This window comes from Sycon ciliatum, chromosome 2, assembly GCF_964019385.1.
Source record: "Sycon ciliatum chromosome 2, ocSycCili1.1, whole genome shotgun sequence".
NCBI lineage: Eukaryota > Metazoa > Porifera > Calcarea > Leucosolenida > Sycettidae > Sycon > Sycon ciliatum.
In genome coordinates, this window is record NC_088644.1 from 1,155,355 (window position 1) to 1,176,942 (window position 21,588).

Sequence of the window (21,588 nt, forward strand, 5' to 3'; positions counted from 1 at the left end):
CAAACAGAGATCGTGTTTCCCATGTTTGTGTTGGCATGATCCTCTGTACACAGATCATGTTACCTAAGGTTGTGCATGTTGGTGTGATCCTGTGTACAGAGGGCACCGGTGGTTATTGTGCACACGCATCGCGACATGATCTCCGACTATGAGTTTGGACAGCGAGTGAGGGCGCTGAAGAATATGGCGGCCGAAGTGCGGCAGCTCTTCCACGACTTCTTGCACATTGACGAAGAGGTGATTATGATGGATGCTACGGACTGTGGAACTCCTGAAATGACGCTGCTGAAGAAAACACTTAACCATTGCCGTGACAACCTACTTCGGGTAAGGATTCAACTTGGTGTGATGCAGTTTTCGGCACGGGCTTCTCTTTGAGAAGAAGTTTGGAGGCTTCCTGCAGTTTCATACCGTAAAAGCCCGTGTATAGGCCCCCGGGCGTATAGAATAGCAGCCTCGATTTCCTGGGCATATACAAGGGCACGGGCGTTATTTTGGAACCGGTCGTATACTTGGAATAGGGATAGCAGTAAGTATTGGTTATCAGTACCTGTACATGTACTGGTGTTTCCGGCATACCTGGGCGTATACATGGGCATGGGCGCTATTTTGAAACAAAAGTGTTGACTTCCCCTGCCCGGGCGTGTACACGGAGGGTGGGCGTAATTTCGAGTGGGCGTATACACACGCTTTTGCGGTAGTAGATACAATTGGGTGAATTCACCCATTCCACAATACTCTGCAAATTTCCGAACCATTCCATTATATACAACGTTTCGGCCAATGGCCTTCTTCAGGTAGTCAATGATGTCCCTAAGGCTGCAAACGGGCGGTTTAAATATGCGCCTGTTCCGCCCGAAGCGCGCGATCTATTCTGCTAACGGGGAGGCGGGAAAACCCCCCAAAAAAGCCAGGTGTGGGCTTCTCTTTGCTCGGCTAATTCTCTTCTGAGGGTGTCTATCAGTCTATGGTCTGTACATGTACCACAGATGAACTAGCTGCTCTATCTACCTGTCTGCAGTATTGTCAACAAGCTGTTGTGTCATTGGAATGTATTTTGTCATTGTTCTTGTTTCATACTGACAGGACCAGCCACCAGCGCGTAAGATCTGCGATGACATTGCCGTGGCTCTGGCTGGCAAGCGTGACTGCTACTCCGGTGCTAAGAGTGTGATGTCGTTCCGCCAGTATTCCCAGTTTGTTCACGACAACGTCAATCCGCTCATCAGCGTCGATGACCTGCGCACGGTCACCATATCTCTGTCAGCTACATCCACTGTGAGTACTACAGTCGGCTTTGCGTATAACGACACTCGGTGCGGCATCGGAAAAGTGTCCTTATTCGCGAAGCATCCTTATGCCCGAAGTCTCATTATATGTATCACAGTTAGATGGGAGTTTGCTCTGGATATGGAAATTCTATCGTTATTCCCGAATTGTCGTTATATCCGCAGTCGTTGTTAGTGAAGTTGACTGTAAACGGCCACTTTGCACGGAGTCCACCCGACACAACCGTATGTTACCCTCTCCGTGGAAATTTCATTGGCTCTTTGTTGTCACATGATGTACTGTGCTGTGCTGTGTATTCGTAGTTGTTCTTCCACAAAGACATGCAAGACACGGTGGTACTGGACCCACGGTGGCTGTGTGGAGATCTGCTCGGTGTATTGCTGTCGCCGCAGAAGTTTGAGAAGACGCTTATTCGTGCCGACCCGCACGGCATCATCCAGAAAGCTGATCTCTACGAGGTACGCAGCACACCGGAATGGGGAGGGGGGGGGGGGCTATGTGTGGGTTTGTGGCTTTGTGTATGCATAATTATGTGTGTGTGTGTGGGGGGGGGGGGGGTATGCATGCATGTGTGCGCGTGTGGGGGGGGGGGGGTGTATGCGTGCATATGTGTGTGTGTGTGGGGGGGGGGGGGGTGTATGCATGCGTGTGTGCGCATGTGAGTACTTGTATGGTCTGTCTGCATTTCATGACAATAATCTATTTGCGGTTTATACTCCTGAAAAAATATGTAAACTCTGCCGTGTGCCTGTGTGTCAGTGTGGTACGTTGATGCTCTCTACTATTCTGCCCCCCCTGTTCTGTGTCCTGCGCTGCCATACCTCTGTGTGGACTACAGGCCTTCCCTGACCTGCAGCCCAAGAAACTGGACACACTGATGGAGTTCTTTCAGCTGTGTATTCCCGTCGAAGACAATGACCAGTGCATGCTGCTGCCGTCACTGATAGTTGACAATCGCATGCCTGACGAGCGTGTACCAAGTGATATCTGGCAGGAGACGGAGCCAGGAGAAATGGTGGCCATCGGGCGACGCTTTGTGTGTGTCACCGACTTGGACATCTTTTCACCGGGGTTTTTCCCTCGATTGCAGGTTAGTCTTGTGTAGCCAGGTTCAGGCACGTAGTGAGCATGATAATTATTGATGTCGTACTTCACTCGGTCGGTCCATGTTGCAATGGCCCTGATCAACACTTGCATATCATTGTATTGTGTGCAGATTGTGTGCTCATACATTAGTGTCACTGCGCGTGTGTGTGTGTGTGTGTGTGTGTATGTGTGTGTGTCCCATATGGTGCAGTGGTATGTGCAGCGATTTCCAATCGATAGGTTGCGGGTTCGATTCCCGACGATTATGGTCACACACGTCTTTCTTCTCTTTCTCAGACTCTTCCTGACTTTTCTTTCATTCTCCTGGGTGGTTACCAACAGCCAGTGCATGCCGGAGTATGTGGTGTGATGTGTGTGCGGGAAAAAAGAAAGAAAAAAAATGAAAATGAAAAGACCAAAAATAGGGATTCACTGGCCAGAAAAACCACTTCAAATAGCTGTATGGTGTAGACCAGGCTGAATAGTGACGGTCAATTCTTCAGCCTTGCAAGCTGTTGAATGGTGCAATCCCGGCACAAGTTGCTATGGCTTCTGCCGTAGCATTGCTATCATCGCCTCCGGCGATGGGCGTCAAAGGTCAAAGGTGTATGTGTATGTGTACGTGTGTGTGTGTGTGTGTGTGTGTGTGTGTGTGTGTGTGTGTGTGTGTGTGTGTGTGTGTGTGTGTGTGTGTGTGTGTGCATGTGTGCGTGCATGCATAGGTCCAGTCTGGAGTAGACAACGCCTTGCTTGTGCCGGTGAATGTACAGTCATGTACATGGCATGATGATTGTAACTTACATGATTATACTGTCGCTGTTGTTCTTGTCAAGGTGCGTGCCTGGAAGATTCACAAGCCTGGCTCCAAGTGGAGACTGTGGAAAGGAGGAATGTACATGTGTTCCCCAGTTGGTGAGAGACAGGAAATGAAGCAGGAGCTACTCATGCAGATCTGGGATGCGCGCCAGATCGACATAATTGTGCGTGTGCCCGCGGAGAACGCAAAGATATTGACGGAGCAGCTTGGCTTTGTTCACATGTGCATGGAGAACGCTATCAGAGCGTTCTCGTCTTCAATCCGCCTGCAGCTGCTTGCACTGAGCGGGCACGACCTGTGCCGCAAACACGCCGGTGGTACCTACCGTTACGCGTACCCCATCAAGGAAGTGTGCCTGGCCGAGCGTGGCAATCGTATGATGCTGCATGCGAGTGCCGGTGAGGAAGACCCTGTACAGCTGCTGCACGCCGGCATTAAGTCCCACAGCTTTGCTGCCAAACAGTCCAGTGCTCACGTCATGTATCTGGATGAACAGTGTCTAGAGGAGTTGAATGATGCTCTGAACAAACACGATATGGACACTGGTAGCTGGCGCAACCTTGCCCAGGTGCTAGACCTCGGGGATATGATTGAGATATTCGCCGTCCAGCCCAGCCAGGCCACACTGCGTCTCATGGAGCGCTACACGATCTCACCGCGCGCCAGCATCCGCGACTTCCGGCGCATGCTCTCCACCAAGGTGGGCAACGTGGCGGCAACCAGTGCAGTGACGCGTTGCATCACTCGCATGTGCCCGTCGTCGTAGAGTGGGTATGGCTGGTGTGTGTTGCATCACTGCCATGTGTCCATCGTCTTAGTGAGTACGGCCCGTATGGCTGTATTGCACTACAGTCATTGTGTGCATCGTCTTAGAGTGGGTACCTCTCGTATGTGTTACGTCACTCGCATGTGAGCATCGTCTTAGCGAGCATGTGTTACACTAGCAGATCAACTTAGCTCATGACTTGTCACTCCACTTGCAGCCCTGTGGATACCCTGTACCTGCTCTCCGCTGCTGCCACTGTGACTGCTGAATGTAGAATAGACACAGGCCAGCAGGCTTTGTGTGTTCCAGATAGCACACACGTATGGATGGTGTGTTCTGTCGCGATTGAACCCCCCGATTTCAAACCGGACTTCTTGCTGTACTGCCTCTCACTTTCTGATCCTGTGTGTTGTAGAATCCCCCTGGCATCCAGAAACCGAATTTGTTTGCTTTTTTTAAGAATTCTTTTGTAAATGGAGGAATGTCTTTCTTCCCGTCGGCTGGATCCCGATTTTCAGTTTCTTCACTGCTGAAGTATTTATCTCTTCTCTCAGAATATAATTATATTCTACTGCAGTTGTGGCAGCAGCAGGCTCATGCCACTGTGGAGAATGTTGTTCTTTTTTTGCTGGACCTTGAGAAAATTAGATTTCTTTGCAACACTATCTGATATTATGCATTCATGAACTTTTGTTCTTCTTTTTAAGACACAATTTCCTGCTCTCATTTATCTGCACAAGTGCGTGCCCGCACACATGCACACACACACACACACGCACACACACAGAGTACTGCTATGGGCATTGCGTGTGTTGAAATATGGAACAAACTCATGTATTCGTAAATATTCACATAGTATATCGATAAACAAGAAGAAGACACCCTAGAATGTTGCACAAATCTACTAAATCAAGTGCTAATTTGGCTACTGTGAAGTAAATAGAATGGCTGGAAGAGTTACATTGTGACAGAGATTAATTTGATTGATTGTGAATTGCCGGGTGGTACTAGTAACGACATGAAACTAAGAAAAGGAGACTGCGCTGTGAGAACACAACAGCATGAAATCTGTGTTCTTGCAACTACTACAACAAAAACATGCAACAACATGTACAATGTTGCGCAATGGCACACTAGCCTACTACGTCTGTCTGGTTGTTGTTTGGGAGAGGGGGGGGGGGGGGGTCAAAGTACTAAGGCAGAAACTACACTGTGTGCGCGCGTGTGCTGACTGCTGGTTAACTATAGGGCATGAATGCCATGAGGGTGGTATATAATTATGTTGTATAATTTGATTTGACAGGAGTCCGGTGAGAAGAAAGGTACGAAAAGCAAAACAGCGGAAAAGTTGAACCAGAACAGGAACCCACGAAGTTTAGAAAGCAGAAGGCTGGTGACGACATCCGTAAGAGAAACAAAAACGGGAGTCACATATCAACGCGTATCGAAAAAGCGGAGGAAGTTGTAAAAGAAACAAATCAACAATAGCACAGCAGCAGCGCACCGCTCTCAAGGGGATAGAAATCTGTGCATTTCTGCAGTCAAGCGCACACGCACACACTGGCATCGGGCATTGCTGTGTAGACATGCACATGTACACTGCAATACAAATATCAACAATATATGGCGCGTAGCATTTGGAAACGTGCTACTAAACAACTGCTTGCCTCTACCTTAATGCCTCGATAGCGCCTCAAGAAGAAGCCTCGGCCTTCTTCAGCTTCAAGCGCAAGAACTCTGGTTTGTTGACCTCTTCTTCTTCTTCACGCTCATGCTGTGAAGGAAACCACAGGACACACACATAGAACATGTGCTCAACAGATGAGGCATGATACAGCCGCGTAGGGGTGAACTTCATACTATTTTGTTTTAATTCATCAACCACACTAAGGGTGCGTTCTTAAATCCTCTCGGAAAAGTTGGAGACTCTCCGAAAAGTTCAAGAGCTGTTCTTATATCCTCTCCGACTTTTAGGAGGCTCTCCAAAGCTCTCCAAGCTTCAGAGGTGGTTGAAGCTTGGAGATTCCCGCGGTTTGGGATCAGCGCATGCGAACTATGACTAAAAGCCACGTGTTCATCATAAGTGTACGCATTTCCCTTTTCGCATACGCACACGTGCATACCAGGGAGGCCTACACATGCGTGTAGGGCTCCCTGGTGCACACTACATTCATCACTCCAGCCCTTTGATGCTTCATTTTGCTTGACATGTGCAAAATATCTCCGAATTCTTCAAGACCCGTTCTTGAGTAATCCCAGTTTCTTCGACTTCTCTTTTCTTCTTCTCCTAGAAGCTAGAGAATATAAGAACGCACCCGAACCCTGCGGTTTAAAACTAAATTTCGGGCACACAGAATCCATGTACCCAGAATTTAGGGATCGCGCCAGGATTTGGACTGAATCAAGCGAACACTGGCATGCTGGTACAAGAAACCATGGACTTTTGAGTGCATGAGCACATGGCGTGACGCAGACAAGTTACAGTCGTACTGATGACAATATGCCACACACTACTAGCCCACAATCACATTGGATACTCCGGCTGGACTCTTGCTCTTATTTCAAATTACTTGCATAGACCTGTTGTAGGTGGATTGTGTCACCAACACACACCAACACACACCAACACACACCAACACACACACACACACACACACACACACACACACACAGGTGCGACGATGTCTCTTTGCAAGTACCAGTACACTAGCTATAGAATACTTACCGATGCGATCTTCTGCGTCTGTTTGGCCAGCATCTTTCCCAGCTCAGAGCTAGTGTCGATCTGCGAGTCTTGCTGCTTGGAACGTTTGCCTGCCTTGGGTGACATGTGACCACCAGCGTTACGACCACCATCAAACACTTTCTGCAGCTCCGGCCGACCAAGCTGGATACCTCTGCAATGAAGCAGCAACAACACCGATAAAAGTCAGAACACTCAGTCCACCAACAAGCCAGCAGCATGAATTAACGCCACAGCATAACCAAGGAGAATGGGTTAAAACTGTTACAGGCCGAAGTCTGACCATACACTCACGAGGGACCGCTTTTCACTTGTCCGTAAGGATAAAGCTTGCCTAGCTCTCTGTCTCTCTCTGCTGTGCCCATAACCAGACTCAATGCATTATTGCCTATATAAGTGCAGTTCATGGCATTTAAAGCGCACTAGCCTGCAAGCAGGCACTCCAATTGTTTATGGTACGTAGTGTCCCCCAACACTGACCGTATACGGATCACTCTACTGTTTATAGCTCTTCGTAATACAAGTTGTGGAATCCCTTTGCAAAGACACCCCCCCCCCCCCCTAGCTACCAAGTCAGCATGTACTACAATAATACCAACAGTGCAAGGCCTGCCATGTCCCAATCTTGAAGCACTGCTTAAAAGCAGAATACCGTTACAGGGTATTCGATGTTCTGGGCTGATTTCAAAGCAGCAAGCAGCCAGAATCAGGAGTGAGAGAACACAGCATAAACCAGTCCTGGTAGCGCGGGGGTTGGGGGGAATAAAGCAAACCAGTAGCTTGCTTACCGCTTTTGTTCAAAGCGCAACTCCTTGGTCAAGGCTCCAACAGGGTTGATAGTCGACATTGTGTCAGAGTCCTGGTTTTCGGTAGACAAAGGAGATGGAGAGCGACTTCTTTCTTCCTGCGAGCAAGAATGACAAGGATCAAGAGTAGATGCACAGCAGGAGTCAATGTCCAACTTGCCTACTTCTTACAAGTACATGCACAGGAAGGTTGCTACAAGGCAAGGACATAGCATACCATGGTAGCACTCATTGCTCTATACTGGCACACCATCATGTCGAGTATGTAATGGAGTATTATTCTGATAGAGTGCCGTGGTCATGGGCAGTGGATTTGCAAAATGTGCGTCGGTCCTAGTGCAGCTGTTGGTGAAATGGACCAACAGTGACCACAGCGATAGTGTGTCATGATCACAGATGACAAGTGTGGGAGAGAGAGAGAGAAGAGAGAGAGAGAGAGAGAGAGAGAGAGAGAGAGAGGAGAGAGAGAAGAGAGAGAGAGAGAAGATAAAGTGTGTGTGCGTGTGTGTGTGTGTGTGTGCGTGCGTGTGCAAACGTGTGTGGCAAGTCAATAAGAAGCCATGGCAGATTGAGATTGACAAGGATATGTAGACAGGAAGATAAACATGCATACACAAAGTGGCACACACAGGTACATGCATGGGCAAAGTGGCACACAAGCACACACAGATACATGTAGACAGACATACATGCACACACACACACCTCGCCAATATCTCCCATGGTGACAGTGACTGTTGGATTGTCGCGTGCTATAGTGGCAGACTTGACAGGTGAAGACGATGACAGTGATGATGAGGAAAGACTGGACTTCACAGGAAGAGTGGACTGATGGAGAACAGACACAAGACATGGCGAATACCACTATCAATACAATCATGTCAGGGAGTGGTACCAGGTCAAGACACTGATGAAATACACATGTGATTGGTCTAGTCGAGAAATCTCCTGTGTATGCATAGGCTGCTATTGTTTGGCCTGGAGCCTATCGGCTACAAATCCTTTAGTCCTGTAGCAAACCGAACGCTCTTTAGTGTTGGGACGGCGGGGCTCTGAAGACTGTACTGCCGGAGTCAATGAATGCGATTGCAATGCCAATAGCATACACTACAGATAGCCACAGAGAGATTTCTGAGCTCAGCAATCAAAAACACGATAAAAAGCCTGTGGCAGCTCTGCGTCACCCACTCTGAAATACACGGACGCAGTGTTATGCACTATTGCTGGAAGCTCTATCCATGCTAGCAAGAGTACATAACCCCAAGAGTGTGCAACTGCCTGCACAACCTCTATGCTGTGCTGCGACGGCAGAACTTCACATCACGTGACATGGTTCAAAAGGTTATGCTGGCAAACATTGCAAAGTGACCACAAGAGAGTTGTACCCAAAGCTGGGCTGCGTACAACCCTGTATCTATCATGCACAGAGTGCAAATAATGTGTACGGGTTCATCACGTGATGTGAAGTTCTGCCGTCGCAGACCCCATAGCTGGACTTGCACACTCTTGGGGTTATGTACTCTTGATGCTAGAGAGAGAGAGAGAGAGGGGGGGGGGGGGGGAGCTATACAATAATGCACATGATCAAGTCCAGCAGTAACTGGTCAGTAGAAGTGTGTACGGGTGTACAGGTGTACATGGGCACCACTCACCCGACACCAGTCAGCACGCGGTGCTTGTGGTGAATACGATGGAGCAGAACTGTTCTACAAAGGGCAATGGGCAGAAATAGCACATGGCCAAACGCACACATACATCAGCTGCTCTAACACAGCACTCAAAATAGTTGCTAGAGGCCATAAATTGGCCATAATGCAGCCCCCCCCCCCCCCCACCAACATTAGAAGCTGGTAGTGGTACTACAACATTGTATTGTGCTACATGATTGTACATCATGTAGCACAATACAATGTACAACAGTACAAGCCATTGTAGTTCTAGCACCAGGGCATACAAGGGGTACACCAGGGCATACAAGGGGTACACCAGGGCATACAAGGGGTACACCAGGGCATACAAGGGGTACACCAGGGCATACAAGGGGTACACCAGGGTATACAATCATGTACACCAGGGTATACAATCATGTGATACCAGGGTATACAATCATGTACACTATACAGTGTACAGTGAAGTCACACAAAACTCAATTTCAAATTCATGTACACTGTAGCATGAATGACCTGTGGGATGTTGCAGGAAAATGGGAAATGAATTGCCCCTGCTGACTCTGCATTCCCTCACACTGTCTAGCCATACATCTGCATAGTCATTGTCACATAATTGTCATCTTATGACAAGACATTCTTTCAGTGGAATTCCGAGAAGAGACAAGACAAGTCATAAAATCACGTCAGATACACTCGCAGAATGTGCAATGTATACAATCATGTATGTACATAATATGTACGAGATCTGGCCTGGGCTCCGATCGGAACACTCTCAAGTCACACGTAGACGAACAAGAAACAGCATTGGCTAGTTTTACTCATTGATCTGCACACAGGCTAGGCTAGTACAAGTAGTAGAAGGTGTGAACGTAACAATAGACGAAACAATCCCCTCCGACCCTCCTTGACACTACTGTACGCTGTGGGCACTATTAGTAGTGACAGCCACTTGGAACGAAATGCCACCAAGTGTGACGACAAGCCACTTCAATACCAGTAGATCTGTAGTAATTCATGCACTGTGCGCGGACTGCATAGCATGCAGGACCAAAACAGTGCACCAAACTATTCAACTGGTCACAATAACACTCTCAGTGCAGTCTCACAACCACTTCGAAAAATTACGATCAAGTTGCGTTGTTACAAATATTTAATTTACAATCGTACACTTCGTACACTTCGTTTGATTGAACTGACCTCAAACACCAAGAACCTTTGGCGAAAAGAGCCCGATGCCGAAGAGGATACCTTTGGCTGTGTTGTAGACCCTGTTATACTGTCCGGATGAGCCGCCTGCCAGTGGGAGCACACCGAGGAACACAGCAAAAAATCAATACACTTTTGGCATTTTCTCTCAATATGTGAAAGAACACACGCCCTAGCTTCCCATTTCTAAAACCGAAATGGAGAAGGGTGAACGAAGAATGCTTGTCAAGCGTGCTACAGAAGAGGAAAGACATTACCGTTATCAACCCGAGACATCTAAATGCAGTGGAAAGTAGGAATTTCCTTGTGGTTATCAGTCTCAGGCTCTCAGCACAAAGCCGTGACATGATCGTGACCACACTACACTTTCAAACCAAATGAAGTCATTTGACCACATCAAGCGCAGGGATCCTTGGGAGTCCAGGGACCAGGCCAGGGGTAGTCTAGTCTACCGGGGTTGCCATTCCCTCGTATCGGATCCAATGCTACGGTACGGCATTTACCTGCACAATTTGTACAAAGATAGGAGGCGCCGAGGCTGATTTCAGCGAAGAGAACTCGTTTCCAAGCAATGCTCAGCCTGCTCAGCCAGTGTGTTCTAATCAATAATTTCAACTACTAACCTCACCTAACAAAGGCGCAGATAAGACAATGTGCGGATGGCAACAAAAAAAGAAGAGGTGGGAAGCTACGGAAAGGAGCAGTGAACCCCAGCTGCTAAACTCACCGCAACAAGACAGACGACTGCTTTTGCGAAGTGTGGGTTACTTGAAAAAGTAAACAAGAATCAGGTCGTTTCACTTCGTCGGCCAAGCTGCAAGAGGCTGGGTCGGGAAGACTGTGAGATCTACACACGTAGTCTACTGTCTACACGGGACTGTACTTTTGCCTTTTTGGAATGAGGACTACTCACTTTCGCCCGCACTGACTGAACATGAAACCAGCAAAAGATGAAAACTCGACAAAAGAGCTAGAGGTCGACCAATGTTCAGCTGCGCGCTGCTAGCTTACTTCAACAAGTCCAGCGCTAGCATGACGTATGTGCGCTCTCTGGGTGCTTGCCATGCGCCAGCGCGCATGCTATGTAGATGCTGGTGCACACGTGGCTGGCCAACCGCTCCGTGTCGGAGCGCGGAGCCGGAGATATCCACAGAACAGCGCACTTGTCGCACTTTCCGCGGACATCACTCGTTTCCGCTAGCCTCGCACCCACTTCGACTTCTTTCTACAAATAATTCTATTAGTAGTTCTAGCAGCTGACTCACGTCTGAGCACGACTCGTTTCGACTTCGAGTCGTTTGGTCTACTAAGTCTACTCATTGACACTAATTTTGTACTCATACCGGCACTTGTACTCATACTCATAGTCGATCATGTAGATGATAAAATAAAAACCATCGCACGATATCGATATCCCACTCATTACCGGTACATGTATACGTAATAAGAGGCATACCGTAGGTACAGTCACAATACTCACTTTCGTCTTCAAACAGTATTGGTCATTAATATATTGCTGTAGTGTAGGTGGCTCAGTCACAAACTGGTGCTGAGTTTGCCGATCTGGCCGGTACACGTAGGGTGCGGCGGTGACGATGAGCGGGAAGTAAATAATGTTGAGTTCGGAAACTTTGCTGATCTGACACAAGCGGACGAGTCCTTTTGACTCTTTGAGGACTGGAGTCGTGTTTCAACCATTCCTCCAACAACTCAAGCTAAAGGTACACACAATCCTCCTCCTCCCCCCCCCCCCCCCCCCCCAATATCTACAGACAGTGAACATGGTGAAGCCCGGTGGGTAGCAGAGACTAGTACAATGTCATGCAGTAGCAGCACTTGCATTCATATCAAACCAATGATATTATCATTGCCATTAGTTTGTCACAAATGTGCATTGAATAAAAGTTATAGAACACGTAGTGGCACAGTACATCATGTAGCAGTAGCAGGACATGTAGACTGCAGCTAGGTCCGAGGCTCCGCGAACGAAGCGGTCAGTAGATCTACGTGTCACTTCCCCTATCTGGCAAATCAAGGGACTAGCTCCTGGTTCAAGAGTCCCTGTACTGCTGAGGGCCCGGATTTCCTTATGCAAGCTATGGTAATAATATTATGGACAGCCCCTAGACGTGTGCAACCCTGCATACATGTACGTGTACGTGGCGTTGTACAGTGATACATATTACATCACCATGCACCACGCCTACGGTGTACGCTTTGTACTACAGTCAACTTTGCGTATAACGACACCCGGCGGGCATCAGAAAAGTGTCCTTATTGGCGAAGTGTCCTTATACCCGAAGTCTCATTATGTATTCCAATTACTGTAGATTGGACTTTTCTCTGGGAATGGAAATTCTGTCGTTATTCGTGAATTGTTATATCCGCAGTCGGTATGAGCGAAGTTGACTGTATGTACAACAGAGGTCAGGTTGTGTGCAGTTCTCTGGCCCAGAACTCCCCGGGATTTCCACCCCTTTCTTCTGGGTAGGTGAGGGTGTGCTGTTCACCGACAAGTACATGTAGTTGGTGCAGTGATGACCTGACCAGCTGGCGTGCGGTTCCGACGGGGCCTGACACGTCACTACAATGAGCCAAGCCGCTCACCATGCACGCGGTGTGAGGTTTCGTCGACATAATTATTCCGTCATTGGTCCATTGGACCCAGAGGAAATCCAAGTCGGAAGTCACATCACAGTGTGCACTCCTGTGAGGTTATGCACTCACCACTGTCATGCCATTCATGTTGTGCATGCTTCCCTTGCTGCAGCTCAAGTTTGGCATTTAAAAAACTCCTGAAATACCAAGCCGCCGAGGAAATAGAGCTCCCAAGAGTGTGTAGCAGTCTGTACACTCTTAGCGACCGGTGCCCCGACTACGGACGGCAAAAGCTCACATCAGTAGCGGACTCACGCTGTACACTCGCTGCCTGGTTTTAGCGAGGAGCGGAGTCTAGTAGAGTCGTGCGACCAAGAACATTGTTTCCAAGGGGTTAGCCTAGGACGTTCTTTTTTTCCCAGCAATCTAGCTGCGTTCTTATAGCACATCCTTAGAAGCACTCCGTACTGGATCGTCTTCCTAAGTTCCTATACCCTGGCCACTTCACTATGAAAAGAATGCAAATTGTCAATTAAACTCGGATGTTGAGCCAATAGTAATATGTAAAGAGAAAAGGACCTATAAGCTTCTAGTTATGACTTACCCTCATTGGAACTTTCTGCACCTGACTCGTGACCTGAGCCTTCCAAGTTGGAAGGTTGTTGGTTTGCGCCTCGTAGATGTGTTGGAACTAGGTGTCAGGTCGTCGAATGCACGGTCTCAATATCCTTATCAGTTTTGTGCCTTGTTGTCGCACTACTATCTGACTGTATAATATCTCTTTACCTTGGTGGACTGTTAGTCTTTTAAAACTAGTATCTTATACTTCGAAGTAGGTCCTTTTCTCTTTGTCAATTAAACTAGTCGATGAAAATCGTAATTGTTTTAGACACAGCTACAGACACAGCTACAGACACAGCTACAGACACAGCTACAGACACGGCTACAGACACAGCTACAGACATAGCTACAGACACAGCTACAGACACAGCTACAGACACAGCTACAGACACAGCTACAGACATAGCTACAGACATAGCTACAGACATAGCTACAGACACAGCTACAGACACAGCTACAGACATAGCTACAGACATAGCTACAGACACAGCTACAGACATAGCTACAGACATAGCTACAGACATAGTTACAGACATAGCTACAGACATAGCTACAGACATAGCTACAGACATAGCTACAGACATAGCTACAGACATAGCTACAGACATAGCTACAGACATAGCTACAGACACAGCTACAGACATAGCTACAGACACAGCTACAGACATAGCTACAGACATAGCAGTACGTTTTTGAGGTTATCACACTGTAGGAAGTCTTGACTTCTATTATGAGCATCATTGCCTCACTCTCAGTCTACCTGTTTGTTAAAAAGGCTGTAAAATACATGCCAGATGGTCCGGGGCTATTCACTGCCATGCGTGCCCCGCAGATGTAATGATGAAATTTGATTGCCAATTTTCCAATCCAAGTCAGTGGTACTAGCAGTGTTTCCCCTGGCATGTGCCAGCCACCTGTCACTGTTGTACAAAGCTGTCCTACACTTGCACAAACCACTAGCTGCACCGCTCATACTCGTCTCCCTCGTGGAGGAGCAGTTACTCTTGATCGATTGCTAATGCTGATCGTGCCTGTAATAACCTGAGGAGCCATTGCACCAGCCCATGGGAATTAAACTTTGCAAAGTCACTGCACTGCTGGCATTCTATGTCCTGCTCCAGCTAACAGGATAATGATTGATGATCTATAGAGTATAGTACATGTATAATGCAGGTCTGGATTGATGACTACAGAACGCTGTATGAGGATTGTGGCCAGAGACCGCATCTCCCTTCCTTGGCACATGTGGTGCCGGTGTCAGTTTGGGAAGTTTGGACTGGCCTGTAGCCTCGTGACTTTTGCTGATCATGTCGAGATGCGACAGAGCATCTCACTTTCCTGTATTTTCCTTTTCCTGCACACACACACACACACACACACACACACACACACACACACACACACACACACACACGCGCGCACACACGGAAAAATGTATGCGTGTTTTCCGTTCACTGAATGAAAATTAGGGGAAAGTCTCTTCAGCCTCGGAATGGGCAACATCTGGAAGAAAGCTGCTGCTTGCACCGGTAATCTATAGTCCCCTCTCCAGATTTCCCTGGGACTTGGTCAGTCACTGTATGACTGTCTCCATCACACACTGATGCATGGCTGCAGTAAACGGGTACTCTTTGATACCGTGCAGCATTCTAACTCTATTCTCACCACAATGTACAGTGAAACCTGTCTTAGACGACCGCTCAAGGGACCTTCAAAACCTGGTCTCTGTTACCAGGTGGCCTCCTTATCCAGGGTCATTTGTCTGGAAATAGCATTCCTTGGTGCTGGTTTCAGTGGTCTTCTAGGACAGGTGGTCGCCTTATCCGAGTGGTCGCCTTATCCGAGTGGTCGCCTTATCCGAGTGGTCGCCTTATCCGAGTGGTCGCCTTATCCGAGTGGTCGCCTTATCCGAGTGGTCGCCTTATCCGAGTGGTCGCCTTATCCGAGTGGTCGCCTTATCCGAGTGGTCGCCTTATCCGAGTGGTCGCTTTATCCGAGTGGTCGCCTTATCCGAGTGGTCGCCTTATCCGAGTGGTCGCCTTATCCGAGTGGTCGCCTTATCCGAGTGGTCGCCTTATCCGAGTGGTCGCCTTATCCGAGTGGTCGCCTTATCCGAGTGGTCGCCTTATCCGAGTGGTCGCCTTATCCGAGTGGTCGCCTTATCCGAGTGGTCGCCTTATCCGAGTGGTCGCTTTATCCGAGTGGTCGCCTTATCCGAGTGGTCGCCTTATCCGAGTGGTCGCCTTATCCGAGTGGTCGCCTTATCCGAGTGGTCGCTTTATCCGAGTGGTCGCCTTATCCGAGTGGTCGCCTTATCCGAGTGGTCGCCTTATCCGAGTGGTCGCCTTGACAGGTTTTACTGTACATGACGTACATGTACATATGCTTGGCTTGTTCACTCACTCTCTGACTTGGCTCTCATGCTATGGCTGATCATCCTATGGCTACGGCCCCATTCCTGCTCAGTGATATTGAGATATACACTGCTCAGTGCTAAATCCTCCCGGATTCATCAGACACTCAACTGTTACTTCTGCCCCAAAACTTATCTTTTCTGAAAAAGAGCCGCTTTCTGATTTTGACAGAAACCCCAATGATTGCACTAGACCGTTTACTGGATGTCTGGAAACATATCCGATTTTGGACGATGAGGTTTAAAGTTTTTTGGACATTATAATCGTGTTATGTAATGGCTAATAGGGGGGGGGGGGGGTACTTCAAAAGACATTTTAAACTGCCCACCATTACAAGCAGTCAAGCATGCATGTACATGTACGTGAAGTACTCATCAGCCAAACTCGGTCACTAAACCAGGACAACTTCTCCAATTTCGACACCAGCTTTACTCTTCCTCTCTGCCTGGGTTTTGATAGACTGCTGCCTGGGTATCCTGTTGACACATTGGCCCTGTTTTAGTTCCTACTTTTACCTCGAGTGGAAAGTGCCTGTTTATAACATGTTGCTCCCAGTCCCCCCCCTCTCTCTCTCTCTCTCTCTCTCTCTCTCTCTCTCTCTCTCTCTCTCTCTCTCTCTCTCTCTCTCTCTCTCTCTCTCTCTCTCTCTCTCTCTCTCTCTCTCTCTCTCTCTCTCTCTCTCTCTCTCTCTCTCTCTCTCTCTCTCTCTCTCTCTCTCTCTCTCTCTCTCTCTCTCTCTCTCTCTCTCTCTCTCTCTCTCTCTCTCTCTCTCTCTCTCTCTCTCTCTCTCTCTCTCTCTCTCTCTCTCTCTCTCTCTCTCTCTCGTTGAACCCGGGTGTTCTTAATCCACCATTCCCAGTTTGCAAGGCTGAGCGGGGTTGTGAGCAGGCTTTCATTTCATTTTTTCTTATTATTTCTGCTTTTCATCTCATTACAAAATCTCCCTCTCATTCTCTCTCTCTCTCTCTCTCTCTCTCTCTCTCTCTCTCTCTCTCTCTCTCTCTCTCTCTCTCTCTCTCTCTCTCTCTCTCTCTCTCTCTCTCTCTCTCTCTCTCTCTCTCTCTTTTTCTTTCTTTCTTTCTCTCTGCCTGATTTCCCATTTCTCAGAGCTCATGCTCAGCATGGTTAATAGTACGAGCGTCTCTTGCTTATCCTGAGTAACTGCCATACTTATTCGCACTGTATGGGACGGGCAGTGCAGGGTACAGGAATGTGTCAAGCTTTACTCGCATTATCTGGACTTCAACGCGTATAGCTCTTCACATATCCACTGGGTGCACTGGCAATAATGCCTAAAGTGGAGATTACGAGCTCCAAACTTCCTCATCGATTGGATGCCTTCCTTATCTAACGCATGTCACTGCAGAACTATGGACTTCTAAGGAAAGTTTCTCTTTTGGGAGGTGCATTAAGCTCGCCACTTGAGTTCTGAAAGGCAGTAATCATCCAGATACGCTGTACCTACGCTGCAACTACCCGTTTTCCAGTTTTCAAGAGCTGATCTAACGGTATCATTCACCGCTGCAACACACTATCCTGCCCGCACCAAGACGTGGTCAATCATGCCGCTAGTACTCTATCTCACTCGTACTGTTACACGCACCACGATATAGGCATTGTCGCATTAGAGAAGTTGCCCCCCACCCCGGATGTCAGCTAGAGGATGATGCCCGAGATAATGCAAGTGGGCACACGTCACCCATAGCATACCAAAGTGAACACTGTCATGCCATTGGCATGCAGTGTGAATAACCTTTGGCCCAGAAACCAGCCCAGTCCATCGTTCGCTTCCGTTCCCTTTCACCCCGTAACCCCTGCCTACTTCGAAGTAGAAATATAGGCAGATATCACTACAGAGTATCTGCCCGTCAGTGTGTGTGTCTGTTTGTCTGTTGGTTGTCTCCACAAGTGCAGATAACCTATCCACACGACATGAGCCGTGACTCGAGACTGTCCAGTATCTAATACACTCATACCTCGTTTATCCGGGCAGTCCGGGACCTTGCACTGCCCGTAACTTTGAAATGTCCGTAACTCCGAATCATATACATCTTGATGGGGAAAAGGCCATCGATATGGCATATGACGTCAATATTTCTACGAAAAGTGACGAAAGAGTAGTAATATTTCCCCTGAAACTCGCCCAAATAGTGCCCGGTAGACCGAAGTGCCCGTAACTTCGGGGTCCGGATAACCGAGGTATGAGTGTAGTTAGTAACAAGAGTCCATAACCCCCCCCCCCCCCCGGGGTTATGGACTCTTGTTAGTAGTTACACTGTACTAATAACTACAAGTAGTTTTGAAGTACAGTCGGTAGTTACCGGTAGTTGCTGGTAGTTGCTGGTAGTTGCTGGTAGTTGCTGGTAGTTGCTGGTAGTTGCTGGTAGTTGCTGGTAGTTGCTAGATGAGCGTTTCGACAAACCCGTGTCGTCTTCTTCAGAATGATGTTGGGGAGTCACTTCAAGTGGCGGGTAACGGTTTGTTGAAAACGATAATACAGCATTCGCCAGTATCATTCATGTCTTGCTCCTGTTGTGGGATTCGACTACCTATCTGCAGTTGTGAGGTGCTTGAATGTTCTAGCTGGACCCTTGCTGGTGTGGCATCGTATTGTATTTTTAAAAGGATTACCCAGAGGCTCTAGGCGTGTCCAGGGATCTCCTACTCCGAGAAATGTCTCACTTCTATAACCTCACTTTTATAACTTCACTTTTATAACTTCACTTTTATAACCTCACTTTTATAACTTCACTTTTATAACCTGTCTCACCTATTTTAAACACTCCCTCTGCGAGCACCGTCGCCGATACGCTCACTAAACTGATGACATAACGTTACTAACCCCATTGACTTTCGCTGTGCCTGCTTCTTCTCTTTGTTTTCTTTGATATACACTCGCTTTACTTTTTCTCGAAAACATGACATTTCTTCTGCTAAATAATACTATGGCGTTTGTTTGTCTGTCTGACTCTGTCTAACTACCACTCTTATTTTTATTTCATTGTCTTTCTCAGGCCGCTGGTCTTCTTACAAGAGTCCGACGGCCGGAAGGTACACAAAAGTACCCTTTTCCTCATTTTCGGACGTTACTGGGTCTTGTATCTGTCGGTCTGTCTGTATACTTATTGACTGGTCATTTTGTCTCCCCTCCCCCCCCCCCCCCCCCCTCTTCCTCACATGTCCCCACTCACACGTATCACATAGGCTGACAGTCTTTTCACGTTCCCACAATGTGTCACTAGGGAGGTTTAGTCCCACGTAATCCGTGGGTACTTTACGTGGGTGTACCACGTGATACTCAGTGACCCACGTACAGACGTTTTCTGATTCACGACATGCCGTGTATGGAGGCTCACCCACGTTCCGCCAGAACGTGGGTGAAAATCAGAATGGAGCGCATTGTGCAAGCTGTGAGGGTGCTCAGCTGAAGAAGTTTCCGAAGCACGAAATCAAAATATTCGATGAGCTTCTTAGGCCCGGGTAGCTTCGTCTTTGACCAGGTTTGGGCCTTTCGCTTTATGCTTTTGTTTGTTCCGTGTGACTAAACACAACATTGCAACGTGGGTGCCCTTCATCCACTTTACGTGGATCACCCACGTACGCGTTTCCGTTACGTGGGAACTAAACCTCCCTACTAGTGGTCCCCATACACGTGTACATGTATACGCACAGGTCATGGTCTCTTACCTGAACATATGACGAAGGGATGTAACCAGCCAAGTCAGCGTCGTTCACCATTCTCGCCGCCCACCACTTGGCATTCGTCTCCTCCAGTACTTCCAGCAGGTCACCGCGTTTGAACTTGAGGATATTCTCACCAGCCTTCTGATAGTTGTGTTTGGCCACCACGATCATCACCTGCGCTGGCATGATGTCGTCGCGCTGACCGGTCAGCCGACGTACAGTCTATGCTTCGTACCACTGACACTGGCCGACTGTGACTGATGACGTGATGATGTGTTGTAATTTATGGTAATTCCTTGTGCCCTCCTCGGTTGCTGATATGGTCTTGAAAGAGAGATAGGATAACTGGGACACCAGACGGGTAGGTAAAGCAAGCGGGATATTGTTAGAGTTCGCTCAGTTCCAAGCCCTGAGCACACGAACAACGTGTTGTACGTGTACCTATAGATATAGCGGTGTTCCAGCAGTATTGAGCAGGTCGGAGAAGTCTCTCTCTTTCTCTGTTGAGGATCCCTGAAACGATGAGCCTCCAGCGTCGACTAGTGCTAGTCCGCTACTAGTACTATGCTGTTTTCGTGTAGGGGAATTCTTCGACGGAACACAGCACTGACCTATTAGATATAGCACAATGACTGACTGAGTCAATGGAGAAATTGTTCGTTCCGACGGACAGTATCTGGGCAAGGTCGTTCTTCTTGGCTATAGTTTGGTAAACTGGTTTCTGCCCGAGGAGGGATTGTTCTGCTTGGTGCTGGGAAGTGATTGTGTTTTTCAAAGAGTTGGCACAGCGAATACTGTCAGTAGCAGAGAGGCGGGCAATGTGAGCTAGCTTGCCTTCGCATCTGCCTTCGCATCTGCCTTCGCATGGTATGTGGAGGTGTTGCTCTCCTGGCCTCACGTCATTGTTGCATACTCCACGGCTCCCTGGAAACCGTGTCGAGTGACGCGATCAGCTGACGCGAAGCACGTCCGAACGCTGGCGCCAAGCTCTGATTGGCTGGAGCTAGCTGGTGTCTGTCAAACTGTACCGCTCCAAGCAATGCAATCCAGACAGATGAGTGAGAGAGGAGAGAGGCATGACAGTCGGAATGCGGGAGATGGCACCACACACGACGACGGAGCAGTCGGACTGAACTGTACCATGACCATGTTTGACGAGTCAATACAGTCATATACAGCTGCATACCCAATCGCTCCAGTATTGCAGTATTGCCTCACATCCCGGCCTACCGCCACTACTGATGCAGACTTATGCTAGTGCAGAGGTGGACTGTTTGTGCATTGATTGGATTGACATGTGCATACAGAGACTGTAGAAGAGTCACTCATTGATACCATCTATCTGACCTTGAAAGAAGGGCCCAGGGCATAACCCCATGAAGCGAATCGTTGCTCTGATGGATGGACTTAGTGACTCAACAGTGCATTCCCTTAGGAGTGTGGTATTGATACTGTATACTTGTAGATAACCGACCATCCTTGTTTTCCGAGAAGACCATCCCATGATAAAGCACTGACACTTCACTGATAAGGCGGAATCCAGAGTCTAAGCTGTTGCTACTTCAAGAAGTAGTTCGGTGTGCTCTAGACGGCACTTGTGAATACGGCAGTCAGCCTTGGTCTGTCAGTCGGCAGGAAACACGGCGTCCAACGGTAGGGGCAGTCATAATCTACTAAGGCGGAATCCTGTATACGTAAATTAGCTCTGTCAGTTCTGATGGTCTTTTCTAAGGATTCATCGGACACTACAAGTGTAGTTCTGATGGTTCTACATGATTGTATTCCATAATAATTATTATGTTCTAAGCGGTCCTATTATACATGTACGGTGACGTAGGCATTGGCGGATAATGCCGCAAAGGTGGCAGATTCTGCTCGAAAAGCAGT

At 48.1% G+C, this 21,588-nt stretch overlaps 2 protein-coding genes and 1 long non-coding RNA gene across 4 annotated transcripts in view; 1 reads left to right on the plus strand and 2 right to left on the minus strand.

Moving 5' to 3' along the window:
• Nucleotides 1-4,919, plus strand: part of LOC135808188 (death-associated protein kinase 1-like) — a 20,125-nt gene extending 15,206 nt beyond the window's left edge. The window contains exons 11-15 of the mRNA XM_065321342.1: nucleotides 100-327; nucleotides 1,087-1,278; nucleotides 1,593-1,748; nucleotides 2,129-2,380; nucleotides 3,210-4,919. Of these exons, the coding sequence (XP_065177414.1) occupies nucleotides 100-327; nucleotides 1,087-1,278; nucleotides 1,593-1,748; nucleotides 2,129-2,380; nucleotides 3,210-3,959 (1,578 nt within the window). The 3' untranslated portion in view covers nucleotides 3,960-4,919. The remainder of the gene's footprint in view (nucleotides 1-99; nucleotides 328-1,086; nucleotides 1,279-1,592; nucleotides 1,749-2,128; nucleotides 2,381-3,209) is intronic.
• LOC135808189 (uncharacterized) lies at nucleotides 4,768-20,463 on the minus strand. 2 transcript variants are annotated; one of them, XM_065321343.1, is made up of 8 exons: nucleotides 20,143-20,458; nucleotides 19,705-20,046; nucleotides 10,376-10,471; nucleotides 9,161-9,214; nucleotides 8,214-8,336; nucleotides 7,491-7,606; nucleotides 6,685-6,856; nucleotides 4,768-5,733 (listed from the first exon to the last, which is right to left on the minus strand). In XM_065321343.1, exons 2-8 carry the CDS (start codon nucleotides 19,885-19,887, stop codon nucleotides 5,653-5,655), a joined length of 825 nt encoding a protein of 274 aa, XP_065177415.1. In that variant the 5' UTR covers nucleotides 19,888-20,046; nucleotides 20,143-20,458; the 3' UTR covers nucleotides 4,768-5,652. The 2 variants fall into 2 exon arrangements, with proteins under 2 accessions (XP_065177415.1, XP_065177416.1); XM_065321344.1 differs by lacking the exon at nucleotides 8,214-8,336 and having other exon boundaries at nucleotides 19,705-20,463.
• Nucleotides 14,283-16,615, minus strand: LOC135808190 (uncharacterized). The gene is made up of 2 exons (XR_010552062.1): nucleotides 15,898-16,615; nucleotides 14,283-15,421 (listed from the first exon to the last, which is right to left on the minus strand). It is a non-coding gene; the product is annotated as an uncharacterized LOC135808190 (long non-coding RNA).
• Nucleotides 20,464-21,588: the final 1,125 nt, after the last annotated feature.